Source organism: Lepidochelys kempii, chromosome 2 (assembly GCF_965140265.1).
Source record: "Lepidochelys kempii isolate rLepKem1 chromosome 2, rLepKem1.hap2, whole genome shotgun sequence".
Classification (NCBI taxonomy): domain Eukaryota; kingdom Metazoa; phylum Chordata; order Testudines; family Cheloniidae; genus Lepidochelys; species Lepidochelys kempii.
The window spans coordinates 231,368,514-231,385,446 of record NC_133257.1 but is presented as its reverse complement, the minus strand read 5'-3'; the positions used below and the strand labels follow the sequence as shown (position 1 = coordinate 231,385,446).

The window sequence follows — 16,933 nt, the reverse complement described above, 5'->3', positions numbered from 1 at the left end:
ACCATCCACCCACTTTAAACTCCCCAGCAAAATAAATATGTATATACTTTCATCTTTTAAAAGTTCATCTTTAAAATTTCAACTTTTTAAGTTTTCAAGTATTTGCAAGTACAAATTGGTATCCTGCAGCAAAATGTGCATATTTCCAAAATTATCCAAATAATTGTCTGACTTTAGAGTATTTGCTACTCAATGATTTACATCTTCACTGAGCCTCATAAAATCTAATTTCTAGAGATGGAGCAGGTGAATTCAGAAGAGTTAAACTTCTTCTCAATATGAGTGGTCTTAAGGGGCTTCTCACCAGACTTTCCAAACAGCAATAGGTGCTGTTTATTTTTTGGAAACAGTTACAGAAAGTCACTCCTCATAATGATGTTGTAGCTCTATGAATGTTGATCGGTCTAAGTTGTTGGTAATGTTTATACTATCTAACACTATAGTCTAACCCAGTGGTTCCCAAACTTGTTCCGCCGCTTGTGCAGGGAAAGCCCCTGGAGGGCCGGGCTGGTTTGTTTACCTGTCGCATCCACAGGTTCAGCAGATAGCGGCTCCTAGTGGCCGCGGTTCGCTGCTCCAGGCCAATGGGAGCTGCTGGAAGCAGCGGCCAGTACGTCCCTCAGCCCGCACCACTTCCAGCAGCTCTCATTGGCCTGGAGCAGCGAACCGCGGTCACTGGGAGCCACGATCGGCCAGACCTGTGGATGCGGCAGGTAAACAAACGGGCCTGGCCCACCAGGGACTTTCCCTGAACAAGCGGCGGAACGAGTTTGGGAACCACTGGTCTAACCAAATATGGTATCTGAATTCCATACAAAAAAGTTTGCTTCATTAGCTATTATGGCATTTGCAGAAGATCTTTCATATTAGGTGGACAAAAATTTAAAAATATCACTATACTGTTACCCATCCTTCAAGTTAGTTTTCTAAATGCATGTTTTTTTATTTATCAATGAATGAGTTGTGATCCATTCATTTATTGGCACCCATCGTGAAATGGGAAATTTAGCAATAGTTTTGAAAAGGACCTATGCAAAGAGGAAATTTTTAAAATGTAGAACCTGAAACTGCAAACATGTGCCTTAGTAATTTACTCACATGAGTAGGTTGATTTCAATGGGACTACTCACATGAGTAACTTTATTCACATGCACAAGTGTTTGCAGGATCAGGCCCTTATTTTTCAGACGTTTAGAAGAAGAAATGCATTTTAGGTATATGAAGAACTGTATTGCACCTCTGAACTAATAGTTATATAGAAGTACAATAAAAAATTACCTATTTCATATGGTAATAATTTATATTTTTATATCATCATTTGTGTCAAGTTAGCATCAATGAAGGAAAACATTATGTCCTCCCTCTTACTGTAAAGAAGCAGTTGCATTAAAAGAAATCTTGAAAGAACAGGAAATATCCTGTAAATCACTAGGCAACAGCTGGCTGCCTCTGTATTAATTCAGAATGGAAAACTGCCAGCACAGTACCATGAGAGTCCTTCATCAGAAGGAAAATACTGAGAATAAATGTGTCCAAGAATAGATCCTAAAAAATGTACCAATGTGCTGAGTAGGAATTTTGTTTCAAAATTCATGTAAAAAATTTAATGCACTCAAAATATTGATGAGGTCATTTTTATGACTACATTGAAAATGAAAGACAAGGTGGGAGAGGTAACAATTTTTTCTGGACCAATCTCTGTTGGTGAAAAAGGCCAGGTTTACCTTACAAACTTACATTGGTATAACTGCATCGCTCCGGGGGGGGGAATTCACACTCCTGAGTGATGTAGTTATACCAACCTAACCCCCAGACTAGACAGCGCTATATAGATAGGAGAGCTCCTGTATAATTGGCTACCGCCTCCCATGGAGATGGATTAACCACACCAAAGGGAGAAGCTCTCCCATCGGCGTGGTAGTATTTTCACTAAAGCTGCAGAGCTGAAAGTGTAGACAAGCTCACAGATGAGCTTTTTAGCTTACGCAGAGCTTTTCTTCAGGTCTGAGAAAGGTAATCAGAGCCTCACAGATAAATACAAGGTGAAACAGAATGTTTAGCATAAGTAGTTAAATATTTCAAGGGACCATTGAAGGCAAAGTAGCAAATTAACACCTCCCCAGTCACAGGACAGAAGGAGAATAAAAAGCTGGGGGAGAAGGGGGTTAGTTTACATTGAAAATGTGCATATTTGGGGTTGGGGGAAAGACACTTTGTGCATTAGATTTTTTGCGTTAAATAGCATGGAAACTGTAAGAAGGATGGATTTCCTAAGTGGGGGAAGACCAATCAATGGAATGATCCTAACAGTGGAATTCTTATGTTCACTGAAGTTCGATCCGTGCGGTATCCAAGACCATAAAGATACCTCACATGATCTAATCTTAAAAAAATATTATTTGTAAAGATTTGTTCCCTTTCCCCTTCCCTCCCACAGAGCACTGTCTCACTAAGGTGCAGCATATACCTGCTATATGAGTCACTGTTACTCACTCAAATGTCAGAAAAGCAGCCTCTCAACAAGATACATTTTTTAACTTGATGTAACCCAGCTCAATAGGAAGCACATAATTCCTGTATCTCAAATTAAAATCAGTGTGTTAGTTTTCCCCTCCTAAAATATAACTAGAACCCTGTCAGTATGCAACACTTGTGCCATGTGGTGAAATCACTGTCACCCACTTACACAATGCCTAAATGGTGCTGCCTGAGGCTTTTTGTGCGCAATCTACATGGGCAAAGAGGAGGAATGGACTCCTGTCATAAATATAAAGGGAAGAGTAACCACCTTTCTGCATACAGTGCTATAAAATCCCTCCTGGCCAGAGGCAAAGTCCTTTTACCTGTAAAGAATTAAGAAGCTAAGATAACCTCGCTGGCACCTGACCAAAATGACCAATGAGGAGACAAGATACTTGTGTTAGAATGTTATCCTTCTATACCACAGTGCTTTTTGGCATCCTCTCTTTATAAAACAACTTAATTCACTTACAACAAGTTGTTGGATTTTCATCACTTTCATCAGAACTGTCCAGCTGGTAATCACAGGCTGATCCACTGGCAACACACTGGCCATTGGCACAGGTGAACTCCTCTGGGGAGCAGAGCTCTGGTGATTCTGTTGCCCAGTCTGAGAACTGGAGGTTATCCAGACAGATAAGACCGGTCCTGCTCTGAATAGTTCCTTCAAACACAAGCTGTGAGAATTGTTATTGGTTAAAATATTTGCATAAATATATGAACTGACAGAAAAAAAAACGGGGATTTTTCTTTCACAAAATGTGAAAAGATTTATTATAGATGGTGCAGGTAGCTGCCCTTATAAGACTCTTATAGCTACTGATATCTTTGCCAAACAAACTGTTTAGGCTGTGTGACAAAGTTCCTGCTCTATCTTGGTGGGTCTTGCACTTATTGGCGGATTTGCTCGCCTTGGAGCATCATGGCAGCCCTCAGCTTGGCCGTTTTTCTGAACCCACAGTCCAGGTCGACTCCTCCTGTGTCTGACCAGGAGTTGGGAGGATTTGGGGAGAACCCGGGCCCGCCCTCTAATCCGGGTTCCAGCCCAGGGCCCTGTGGAATGCAGCTGTCTAGAGTGTCTCCTGGAACAGCTGTGTGACAGCTACAACTCCCTGAGCTACTTCCCCATGGCCTCCTCCCAACACCTTCTTTATCCTCACCATAGGACCTTCCTTCCAGTGTCTGATAATGCTTGTACACCTCAGTCCTCCAACAGTCCGCGTTCTCACTCTCAGCTCCCAGCTCCTCACACGCACACCACAAACTGAAGTGAGCTCCTTTTTAAAACCCAGGTGCCCTGATTAGCCTGCCTTAATTGATTCTAGCAGCTTCTTGATTGGCTACAAGTGTTCTAATCAGCCTATCTTAATTGTCTCCAGAAGGTTCCTGATTGTTCTGGAACCTTCCCTGTTACATTACCCAGGGAAAAGGGACCTACTTAGCCTGGGGCTAATATATCTGCCTTCTATTACTCTCCTATAGACATCTGGCTTGACCCTGTCACAGCTGAAATTTCCCATGCTGGGTGTCTGCTTCAAAATGAATTATTTTTTAAAGGTTCATCTGCTTCCAGGAGTGTGGCTAGAGAAAAATATATTGCCCATATTAATTTTTTTTTACAACTGTTTCACTGATAAGATGCAGCTCCTCCATGCCTCAGAGCTACCACTTACTCCACAGGTAGAGGACTATGCTGAAAAAATTGTATGTCATCATGAAATTAAAGATTATTATAATGCACATAGGCGCTGACTTCCTCTCTAGTGGGGGGTGCTCAAACACCGCTCTGTTAGGATATAGATATTCAGGCCTGTCTGCAAAGGCCTGTACTCTAAGAATTTAGATGTATTCTTATCACTTGGCTAGTGATAGAGGTATAAAAGAAAGAATCAAGATCACTGTCTGCTGGTGTAAGGGCCTTCTCTTACTGTGACAGTCTGAGGCCCTGTTCTTAGGCTAGGGCCTTTGGCTAAGCAGCAGAGGCAGCCATAAGCTGGGAAGCAAACGGTCACATCCTCACATTCCAAACTAGTCACATTGAAATAAGGTGCTATTGGGCTGTTAGGCACTATCAGGACAGGATTGTATTCCTATCACCTCCAGAGAAAGGGAAGTGCCTAGAAAATGTAAAAGGAAACTTAGTTTGATAACATCCTGTCTGGCAAGAACTCACTTATCAATAGCTGAGATGTGAAATCCTCACTTCTGTATTGTTTTGTCATTATAGTTCCCACTTTGCTGTTGTCTGTCTGTATAATCTCTGTCTGGTTCTGTGATTGTTCCTGTCTGCTGTATAATTAATTTTGCTGGGTGTAAACTAATTGAGGTGGTGGGATATAATTGGTTACATAATCATGTTACAATATGTTAGGATTGGTTAGTTAAATTTCAGGAAAATGATTGGTTAAGGTATAGCTAAGCAGAACTCAAGTTTTACTATATAATCTGTAGTCAATGAGGAAGTGACGGGGTGTGGGTGGGGGTGGGCATGTGGGTAAGGGAGATGGGAACAGGGAATGGGGGTAAGAAAATTGGAATCATGTTTTGCTAAAGGGGGAAATGGGAACAGGGAATGGGAGTAAGGAAGTTGGAATCATGTTTGGCTAAGGGCAGGAATGGGAACAGGGACACAGGTGTAAGGCTTTGTGGTGTCAGAGCTGGGAAGGAGGATACTAAGGAAGGAAACTGGAATCATGCTTGCTGGAAGTTCACCCCAATAAACATCGAATTGTTTGCACCTTTGGACTTCGGGTATTGTTGCTCTCTGTTCATGCGAGAAGGACCAGGGAAGTAAGTGGGTGAAGGAATAAGCCCCCTAACACGCTCCACCCAGGCCCTGCCCCCACTCAACCCCTCCTCCTAACCCCCACCCCACCCCATCTCTTCCTGACCCCGCCCCACCTCTTCCCACCCTCTCCCCCGAGCGCACCCCATCCCCGCTCCTGCCCCTCCCTCCCAGCGCCTCCTGCATGCCACAGAACAGCTCAGTGGGGCTGCCGGTGGGTGGGAGGCACTGGTTGGAGCTTGGCTGCCAGGGGATGCTAAGCACCCCTTAATTTTGTTCCATGGTGCTCCAGGGCTGGAGCACCCATAGAATCGGCACCTATGATAATGCATATGCACAAGAGAAGCAAAATAAGGTTCTTTTGGGCCAAAAGAAATCTGATGAGGTTCAATAAGGATAAGTGCAGGGTCCTGCACTTAGGACGGAAGAACCCAATGCACAGCTACAGACTAGGGACAGAATGGCTAGGCAGCAGTTCTGCGGAAAAGGACCTAGGGGTGACAGTGGACGAGAAGCTGGATATGAGTCAGCAGTGTGCCCTTGTTGCCAAGAAGGCCAATGGCATTTTGGGATGTATAAGTAGGGGCATAGCGAGCAGATCGAGGGACGTGATCATCCCCCTCTATTTGACATTGGTGAGGCCTCATCTGGAGTACTGTGTCCAGTTTTGGGCCCCGCACTACAAGAAGGATGTGGATAAATTGGAAAGAGTCCAGCGAAGGGCAACAAAAATGATTAGGGGTCTGGAACACAGGACTTATGAGGAGAGGCTGAGGGAACTGGGATTGTTTAGTCTGCAGAAGAGAAGAATGAGGGGGGATTTTATAGCTGCTTTCAACTACCTGAGAGGTGGTTCCAGAGAGGATGGTTCTAGACTATTCTCAGTGGTGGAAGAGGACAGGACAAGGAGTAATGGTCTCAAGTTGCAGTGGGGGAGGTTTAGGTTGGATATTAGGAAAAACTTTTTCACTAGGAGGGTGGTGAAACACTGGAATGCGTTGCCTAGGGAGGTGGTGGAATCTTCTTCCTTAGACGTTTTTAAGGTCAGGCTTGACAAAGCCCTGGCTGGGATGATTTAATTGGGGATTGGTCCTGCTTTTGAGCAGGGGGTTGGACTAGATGACCTCCTGAGGTCCCTTCCAACCCTGATATTCTATGATTCTATGATTCTACAGGTAACCTTAATTCTGGCATTTCCTAACTTTTGAGTACAAATTCAATGGGGGGGTGTTGTTTGTTTGTTTTTTTTAATGTAATAACTCATAGGACGTAAGCCCTGTTCTTTATTCAGCTTAATTCAGCTTTCTTACTTTACAGTTTCCTTGGCACATAATCTATGCAATGTAAAGGGCTTATTGTGGTTTGCTCATTCACTGAAATTAATTGATTCTAGTACACCTAAAGACTAGGGAAACTGATTGTTTAGATACCTTTCAGTAACTGTAATGAGCCAAATATTCTCTTTCCCCACAAGTTTTTTTTTTAAATTGATGGAGTTTGCATATACCTTACGTATAAAATACCAGAACAAATACATTACTAAAACAAGATTAGAAGAGAGACCTAATAATTCACTGAAGATTTTAAGAACTAAATTCTGGAAAAATTTGCATTCTTCTTTGAACCAAAATAATCAAAGGGGCTATCTCCTCTCACTGACACTGGTGTTCATCAGGAATAACTCCACAGAAATTACTGGTGTTAAACGGTGTAAGAAGTGAGAGAAGAATCAGGGCCAAGCTGACTACTGTATGGGGATACATCTTTTACACATTTGTAATTAAAGCTACTGGCTGCAGGATGCTTTGTTAGTTTGTTTTCTGTTGAACTATAACCAGTGCCTAAGTTGCACCCAGTCAATTAAAATCAGAGAGCCATTGAGAATAAACATGATTTTAGTAAGTTATCTTAGTTTCCCAGAAACTTGAAAAACAATAACAAAATTATGCATTTACAGAAGACAAGTGCTTGCCTTTTTCACTCATACCTTTAATTTTTTCATACTTGTTGGTACCTGCACATCTGCTCTGACCCACTCATTGTTAGTTGATGTGTTGGTTTCCCACAGCACTTGTTCCTCCTGTCAGATGTAGAATAAGAAGTTACAATGAAAAAGTTTATCTCCCTATGAGTTATCTGAACTTTTTTCCCCCTTGATCTTTTCATACCACAACCAGAACTTCCCATCTGCCCTGTCCGTGAGGAAACATGACTGCGTGTTTTTATTTGTAATCTTTACATTATTCTTCCAGCCTGGACTCCAAGGGAGAGATGGGAGAAAGAGACACATTTTCAGGGATTAAACAAGTTAATTGCTTAATTAATCAGGAGATAACTTGGTAGCAGTATAATTAATTGCTATGCAAATTGCCGCCATTTTTGCTGAACTTAGCTTGGATTTAGTGAGATGTTTCCACTAAATATTGTGGGCTCTCATTGAAATCAAAGGTATGATGGGGCAAATCTCCCACAGATATTAATGAGAGGAGGATGGGGTCCTTATGTGTTTGAGGCTGTTGGTTTATGAACTATTTATTTATTATTAATTATTATAATTTTAACTAAGCATAGTAACATGTTACCATTACATTTAGTCTGTTTACTTGTAACTGAATCTAGGGCTTGTCAAAATTGCCAGATCAACTGTACTGAAAACTGAGGTTATTTTCTATTCACAGAACAAGTGAAGTATGGACAGTGGCACTGAGAACTTCCCCACCAAGCAACAGCAATGTGCTTGAGCCCTGGTCTCCATTCCCACTCTGTCTTTGAACTGTGTGCTACAAATGACAACAAGAGGACCAGTTATGCTTTTGCTCACCTTATGCAAACTATCTAAACCCCTTTGATTTGATAATTTTATGAAAACTCTCATGATTATTCTGCTTCTGGTCACAACCACAACTAGACAGTTCAGAGGCCAGTTTAAATAAACAAACTGAACTTTTACACATTTCATAAGAAGGTTCAAGGAATGAGCAGAAGAAACAGGACAGAGAACATTAAAGAAAATATTATAATTCCATTATATAAATCAATGGTGCAGCTTCTATCTGGAATATGGTGTGCAGAACTGGCCACCCCATCTCAAAAAGGATATTGCAGAGGGGGCCTGTCATAAATATAAAGGGAAGGGTAAACCCCTTTGAAATCCCTCCTGGCCAGGGGAAAGCTCCTCTCACCTGTAAAGGGTTAAGAAGCTAAAGGTAACCTCGCTGGCACCTGACCAAAATGACCAATGAGGAGACAAGATACTTTCAAAAGCTGGGAGGAGGGAGAGAAACAAAGGGTTTGTGTGTCTGTCTGTAGTCGTCTTGGCCGGGGACAGAACAGGAATGGAGTCTTAGAACTTTTAGTAAGTAATCTAGCTAGGTATGTGTTAGATTATGATTTCTTTAAATGGCTGAGAAAAGAATTGTGCTGAATAGAATAACTATTTCTGTCTGTGTATCTTTTTTGTAACTTAAGGTTTTGCCTAGAGGGGTTCTCTATGTTTTTGAATCTAATTACCCTGTAAGATATATACCATCCTGATTTTACAGGGGGGATTTCTTTATTTCTATTTACTTCTATTTTTTATTAAAAGTCTTCTTGTAAAACACTGAATGCTTTTTCATTGTTCTCAGATCCAAGGGTTTGGGTCTGTGGTCACCTATGCAAATTGGTGAGGCTTTTTATCCAACATTTCCCAGGAAAGGGGGAGTGCAAGTGTTGGGAGGATTGTTCATTGTTCTTAAGATCCAAGGGTCTGGGTCTGTAGTCACCTAGGCGAATTGGTGAGGCTTTTTACCAAACCTTGTCCAGGAAGTAGGGTGCAAGGTTTTGGGAAGTATTTTGGGGGGAAGGACGCGTCCAAACAGCTCTTCCCCAGTAACCAGTATTAGTTTGGTGGTGGTAGCGGCCATTCCAAGGATAACGGGGGTAATATTTTGTACCTTGGGGAAGTTTTGACCTAAGCTGGTAAAGATAAGCTTAGGAGGTTTTTCATGCAGGTCCCCACATCTGTACCCTAGAGTTCAGAGTGGGGGAGGAACCGTGACATGGTGGCACAGTGGTGGGATTAACCTGAAATCATTTTGAGATCCAGTTGAGATTTTTTGAACTAGAAATACAGATTTTAAAAAGGAATTTTTAGGAAGTCCAGAAGGCAGCTTTGAAACTGAAAGCAGCTTGGTTTCTCTCTGCTTTGTGGCCAAGCAGAGACAAAAGGGGATTATCTTGTGAATTGCAGATTTTCTTTGCCTGGAGGCAGGGTACTTAACTCCTGCAGGGAAATTCACAGTCTTCCAACCCAGAGGTTTTTTTTTTTTTTTTTTTTCTTTTCTTCCTAAAAGTAAATAGGGGGTGTGTGCTCTACCCATTTGCCTGGAGACAAAAGTGGCAGGGTTTTTTTTTTAGGATTTTGATTTTTTTTTTTTGTTTTGTTTTACAAGGAGCACAGGTTTGAAAAGAAATTTTTTTTTCTTCGTTGGGCTGGGTAAGCAGGTTTCCAAGTAGTTGGAGGTTTTTTGCTTTAATTTGGGCCCAGAGCAGAGACAAGGGAATTGTCTTTTTCTGTAGGCTGACAATCACTATCAGAGAATAGGTATTCTATTCCAGCACAGCAAAATTTTACAGCCAAGTTTTGTTTGTTTATTTCTAAACCTCGGGTGTAAAGTTAGTTAAAAACAGAGAGGTTAGAATGGCCAAATCCTCAGCTCGACTACAGCTGGAATTAGCCAAATTTCAGGCTGAGGAAAAACAAAGGGAACATGAAAGACAGATAGAACTCATGCGGCTGAAGGAGGAGGAGAAGGAAAAAGAGAGGAAGCATGTGGAGGAGATGGAGAGGATAAAGGCCCAGCAGAATATACCAACAAACCCTAGCAACCCTTCTCCAGGTACCACTTCCCATCCCAGAAAGTTCCCCACCTACAAGGCAGGTGATGACACTGAGGCCTTCTTAGAAAACTTCGAAAGGGCCTGCCTTGGGTACAACATCTCTACCGACCAATACATGGTAGAGCTGAGGCCGCAGCTCAGTGGACCCTTAGCTGAGGTGGCAGCTGAAATGCCTAAAGAACACATGAACAAGTATGAACTGTTTAAATCCAAGGCGAGAGTCAGAATGGGGATAACACCCGAGCAGTCTCGTCGGAGGTTCAGAGCCCTAAGGTGGAAACCAGACATGTCATTTACCCGACATGCCTACCACATTGTAAAACATTGGGATGCCTGGATATCAGGAGCAAGTGTTGAATCTCCAGTAAATTTGCCCTTCCTAATGCAAATGGAACAATTCTTAGAGGGTGTTCCTGAGGAAATAGAAAGATACATCCTAGATGGGAAACCCAAAACTGTAATTGAGGCAGGAGAGATTGGAGCCAGATGGGTGGAGGTGGCAGAGAAGAAGAAAACTGGTCGCAGTTGGAGCGGAGACCAGAAGGGACCACCCCAGACCACACCCTATTACCGGGGGCCGCCCAAAGCCCCACCTACCTCCCAAAGAACCCTCCAGACCCCTTATCGTCCCACCACCCCGTTCTCCAGCAACCCTCCTCGCCCCAGTGACCCGTCAGCTGGACGATGTTTTAAGTGTAACGAGCTGGGGCATGTAAAGGCCAACTGCCCCAAGAACCCCAACAGATTACAGTTCATTGCACCGGAATCACACCAGAGGTCCACAGGCCCAGATACCTCCCAGATACCCTTGGAGCGGAGGGAAACTGTGAGTGTGGGTGGGAAGAAGGTCACCGCATGGAGGGACACCGGAGCACAAGTGTCAGCTATCCATGCTTCCTTAGTGGACCCCAATTTAATCAACCCAGAGATCCAAGTGACGATTCAACCCTTCAAGTCCAACTCTTTCAATTTGCCTACAGCCAAGTTGCCTGTCCAGTACAAGGGCTGGTCAGGAATGTGGACTTTTGCAGTCTATGATGATTATCCCATCCCCATGCTGTTGGGGGAAGACTTGGCCAATCATGTGAAGCAGGCCAAGAGGGTGGGAATGGTCACCCGCAACCAGGCTAAACAAGCCGTGAGGCCTAGCTCTGTTCCGGAAACTTCTATCAGGACCCAGTCAGAGGTGATGGACCTGGACCCCAGGCCAATGTCTGCAACAGCAGTAGTGGATCCAGTCCCAGAGACCCAGACGGAACCAGTCCCAGAACCGGAACCAGCCAAACAACCAACACCAGACCCCGTGTCAGCACTGAATCCAGTACTTGCAACCTCAACACCAGAGGGCCCCACCGAACCTGAACTGGCAGCAGCCGATAACCCTACACAAGAGGCTCAGCCGGAGCCTGAATCCCAACATAGTACACCAGCGGAGAGCGGTTCACAGTCAACAGAAACAGCTCCATCCCCTATATCGCTTCCAGAGGGACCAAGCCTAGGTCCACAATCCCATGAGGAACTGATGTCTCCAGCATCAAGGGAACAGTTCCAGACCGAACAGGAAGCAGATGAAAGCCTCCAGAGAGCTTGGACGGCGGCACGGAGCAACCCACCGCCTCTCAGCTCTTCTAATCGATCCAGGTTTGTTGTAGAAAGAGGACTTTTATACAAGGAAACTCTTTCTGGGGGACACCAGGAAGACTGGCATCCTCAGAGACAGTTGGTAGTTCCAACTAAATACCGGGCCAAGCTCTTGAGCTTAGCCCATGATCACCCTAGTGGCCATGCTGGGGTGAACAGGACCAAAGACCGTTTGGGGGGGTCATTCCACTGGGAGGGAATGGGCAAGGATGTTTCTACCTATGTCCAGTCTTGTGAGGTGTGCCAAAGAGTGGGAAAACCCCAAGACCAGGTCAAAGCTCCTCTCCAGCCACTCCCCATCATTGAAGTTCCATTTCAGCGAGTAGCTGTGGATATTCTGGGTCCTTTTCCGAAAAAGACACCCAGAGGAAAGCAGTACATACTGACTTTCATGGATTTTGCCACCCGATGGCCGGAAGCAGTAGCTCTAAGCAACACCAGGGCTAAAAGTGTGTGTCAGGCACTAGCAGACATTTTTGCCAGGGTAGGTTGGCCCTCCGACATCCTCACAGATGCAGGGACTAATTTCCTGGCAGGAACTATGAAAAACCTTTGGGAAGCTCATGGGGTAAATCACTTGGTTGCCACTCCTTACCATCATCAAACAAATGGCATGGTGGAGAAGTTTAATGGAACTTTGGGGGCCATGATACGTAAATTCGTAAATGAGCACTCCAATGATTGGGACCTAGTATTGCAGCAGTTGCTCTTTGCCTACAGAGCTGTACCACATCCCAGTTTAGGGTTTTCTCCATTTGGACTTGTATATGGCCGTGAGGTTAAGGGGCCATTGCAGTTGGTGAAGCAGCAATGGGAGGGATTTACACCTTCTCCAGGAACTAACATTCTGGACTTTGTAACCAACCTACAAAACACCCTCCGAACCTCTTTAGCCCTTGCTAGAGAAAACTTACAGGATGCTCAAAAAGAGCAAAAAGCCTGGTATGATAAACATGCCAGAGAGCGTTCCTTCAAAGTAGGAGACCAGGTCATGGTCTTAAAGGCGCTCCAGGCCCATAAAATGGAAGCATCGTGGGAAGGGCCATTCGTGGTCCAGGAGCGCCTGGGAGCTGTTAATTATCTCATAGCATTCCCCACCTCCAACCGAAAGCCTAAGGTGTATCATATTAATTCTCTAAAGCCCTTTTATTCCAGAGAATTAAAGGTTTGTCAGTTTACAGCCCAGGGAGGAGACGACGCTGAGTGGCCTGAAGGTGTCTACTACGAAGGGAAATGTGCTGGTGGTGTGGAAGAGGTGAACCTCTCCATGACCCTTGGGCGTATGCAGCGACAGCAGATCCAGGAGCTGTGCACTAGCTACGCGCCAACGTTCTCAGCCACCCCAGGACTGACTGAACGGGCATACCACTCCATTGACACAGGTAATGCTCACCCAATTAGGGTCCAACCTTACCGGGTGTCTCCTCAAGCTAAAACTGCTATAGAACGGGAGATCCAGGATATGTTACAGATGGGTGTAATCCGCCCCTCTGAAAGTGCATGGGCATCTCCAGTGGTTCTAGTTCCCAAACCAGATGGGGAAATACGTTTTTGCGTGGACTACCGTAAGCTAAATGCTGTAACTCGCCCAGACAACTATCCAATGCCACGCACTGATGAACTATTAGAGAAACTGGGACGGGCCCAGTTCATCTCTACCTTGGACTTAACCAAGGGGTACTGGCAGGTACCGCTAGATGAATCTGCCAAGGAAAGGTCAGCCTTCATCACACATCTCGGGCTGTATGAATTTAATGTACTCCCTTTCGGGCTGCGAAATGCACCCGCCACTTTCCAAAGACTTGTAGATGGTCTCCTAGCGAGATTAGGAGAATATGCAGTCGCCTACCTTGACGATGTGGCCATATTTTCGGATTCCTGGGCAGACCACCTGGAACATCTACAAAAAGTCCTTGAGCGCATAAGGGAGGCAGGACTAACTGTTAAGGCTAAGAAGTGTCAAATAGGCCTAAACAGAGTGACTTACCTTGGACACCAGGTGGGTCAAGGAACTATCAGCCCCCTACAGGCCAAAGTGGATGCTATCCAAAAGTGGCCTGTCCCAAAGTCAAAGAAACAGGTTCAATCCTTCTTAGGCTTGGCCGGTTATTACAGACGATTTGTACCGCACTACAGCCAAATCGCTGCCCCACTGACAGACCTAACCAAAAAGAAACAGCCAAATGCTGTTCAGTGGACCGGAAAGTGTCAGAAGGCCTTTAACAAGCTTAAAGCGACACTCATGTCTGACCCTGTACTAAGGGCCCCAGACTTTGACAAACCGTTCCTAGTAACCACAGATGCATCCGAGCGTGGTGTGGGAGCAGTTTTAATGCAGAAAGGACCTGATCAAGAATTCCACCCTGTAGTGTTTCTCAGCAAAAAACTGTCTGAGAGGGAAAGCAACTGGTCAGTCACTGAAAAAGAATGTTATGCCATTGTCTACGCTCTGGAAAAGCTACGCCCATATGTTTGGGGACGGCGTTTCCACCTGCAAACCGACCATGCTGCACTAAAGTGGCTTCACACTGTCAAAGAAACTAACAAAAAACTTCTTCGGTGGAGTTTAGCTCTCCAAGATTTTGATTTCGACATCCAACACATCTCAGGAGCTTCTAACAAAGTGGCTGATGCACTCTCCCGTGAAAGTTTCCCAGAATCAACTGGTTAAAATCGTCCTTGAGATGTGGAAAATATTGTTAGTCTTTATGTACTTGGTAGTATATTTAGAGATGCATGTGTCTTATTAACTCTGTTTTCCTAGAGCTCCAGGAAGAAATCCCAGCCAGTGTTTCACCCTAGCTGAGATTTGGGGGGCGTGTCATAAATATAAAGGGAAGGGTAAACCCCTTTGAAATCCCTCCTGGCCAGGGGAAAGCTCCTCTCACCTGTAAAGGGTTAAGAAGCTAAAGGTAACCTCGCTGGCACCTGACCAAAATGACCAATGAGGAGACAAGATACTTTCAAAAGCTGGGAGGAGGGAGAGAAACAAAGGGTTTGTGTGTCTGTCTGTAGTCGTCTTGGCCGGGGACAGAACAGGAATGGAGTCTTAGAACTTTTAGTAAGTAATCTAGCTAGGTATGTGTTAGATTATGATTTCTTTAAATGGCTGAGAAAAGAATTGTGCTGAATAGAATAACTATTTCTGTCTGTGTATCTTTTTTGTAACTTAAGGTTTTGCCTAGAGGGGTTCTCTATGTTTTTGAATCTAATTACCCTGTAAGATATATACCATCCTGATTTTACAGGGGGGATTTCTTTATTTCTATTTACTTCTATTTTTTATTAAAAGTCTTCTTGTAAAACACTGAATGCTTTTTCATTGTTCTCAGATCCAAGGGTTTGGGTCTGTGGTCACCTATGCAAATTGGTGAGGCTTTTTATCCAACATTTCCCAGGAAAGGGGGAGTGCAAGTGTTGGGAGGATTGTTCATTGTTCTTAAGATCCAAGGGTCTGGGTCTGTAGTCACCTAGGCGAATTGGTGAGGCTTTTTACCAAACCTTGTCCAGGAAGTAGGGTGCAAGGTTTTGGGAAGTATTTTGGGGGGAAGGACGCGTCCAAACAGCTCTTCCCCAGTAACCAGTATTAGTTTGGTGGTGGTAGCGGCCATTCCAAGGATAACGGGGGTAATATTTTGTACCTTGGGGAAGTTTTGACCTAAGCTGGTAAAGATAAGCTTAGGAGGTTTTTCATGCAGGTCCCCACATCTGTACCCTAGAGTTCAGAGTGGGGGAGGAACCTTGACAGGGCCTTAGAATGTTCTCTGTACAGTCTGTTTGTCTGAAACTTGTATTGCTTTTGCATGGATTAATCCTCCTCCTCCCTCTCTAGCACATTCCTTTTCTTTTGCTCATTTCCCCAATCTCCCCTTTAGAACATTCTACACATTCTTCCAGCATCTGCCCACCTGGAGATCTTTGGGATATATTTTAGTGATTAGGACTGGATGGAGAGCAAAACTACTGTTGCTTAAAGCACATATTGTTGAAGCATATAAATATGAAATAGATAGGGATATTGGGACCTGGCTGTGAGTGTCCAGCTTCCTTTGTTCCATTAGTATCTTTTTGAGATGGACATGGGCAAGAGTTGTGGGATGTCTTCCTTTTTCTTACAGTGCATTTCAGCTGCTATCCTTACAGTTGGCAGAAATAACTATATCTTTTCCCTTAACTATTTCCTTCTGAGCTCCAGTTATAAAAATAAAATATTCATTATTTTGACATATCTCTACAAGTGCATTCACACACACGGCTGTGGTGACTGCACTGAATTCCTCCTGCTACTTTCATTTTCGTGAGTAATATGGAACAAATACTTGTTTCCCCCCATGATGACTAAGGGACCACTTTTCACTATGCCTGCAGGAGAGTTTTTTGTAAATGTTATTGAACATTTGAAGATACTTCAGTGCATGTGGGTGAGGACAGGCCTTCACATATAAACCTAGTGGAAGGTTAAGAATTAAGTTATCTTTTACTGCCTTCTTTCCACCTGCTTTGTAGACCATATAATAAAGTAAAATCACTCCAAAAATAAAATGTTCTTTTAGCCTGTTATTGTTCTTTCCTCACCAGGGCTCTTCTCTGGGGTAGGTATAAGCTATGAATCATTTCAAATATTTATGAAAAACCTTTTTAAAAGTATTGCCTTTGATGAGCTGGTGGCTCAGTCTCTCAGACTGATATCAGGGAAAACAAAATTAACCTGCAAGAAAAAGCACTCTTTTGGGGTTCAGCCTATCACATCTGCACACAACATAATCAGTTACTGCTCAGTTCTTTTAATTTTCAGGAGGGAAAAGGCTTCAACCCCTTTGTCCCAGTTTTACTTCTAGAGGATACAAGTTCTGCAGTTTTCAGAGTAGCAGCCATGTTAGTCTGTATCGGCAAAAAGAACGGGAGTACTTGTGGCACCTTAGAGACTAACAAATTTATTAAAGTATAAGCTTTTGTGGGCTACAGCCCACTTCATTGGATGCATAGAATGGAACATATAGTAAGAAGATTATATACATATATACACATACATACAGAGAAGGTGGAAGTTGCCATACAAACTGTAAGAGGCTAATTAAGATGAGCTATTATCAGCAGGAGAAAAAA

General features: G+C 43.8%; 1 protein-coding gene across 1 annotated transcript in view; it reads right to left on the bottom strand.

The window, feature by feature from the left end:
* MALRD1 (MAM and LDL receptor class A domain containing 1) overlaps positions 1-16,933 on the bottom strand; it is a 469,130-nt gene that overhangs the window by 406,231 nt on the left and 45,966 nt on the right. The window contains exons 8-9 of the mRNA XM_073334183.1: positions 7,293-7,385; positions 2,993-3,197 (exon numbers count right to left, since the gene is read on the bottom strand). Coding sequence (XP_073190284.1) covers positions 2,993-3,197; positions 7,293-7,385 — 298 coding nt within the window. The remainder of the gene's footprint in view (positions 1-2,992; positions 3,198-7,292; positions 7,386-16,933) is intronic.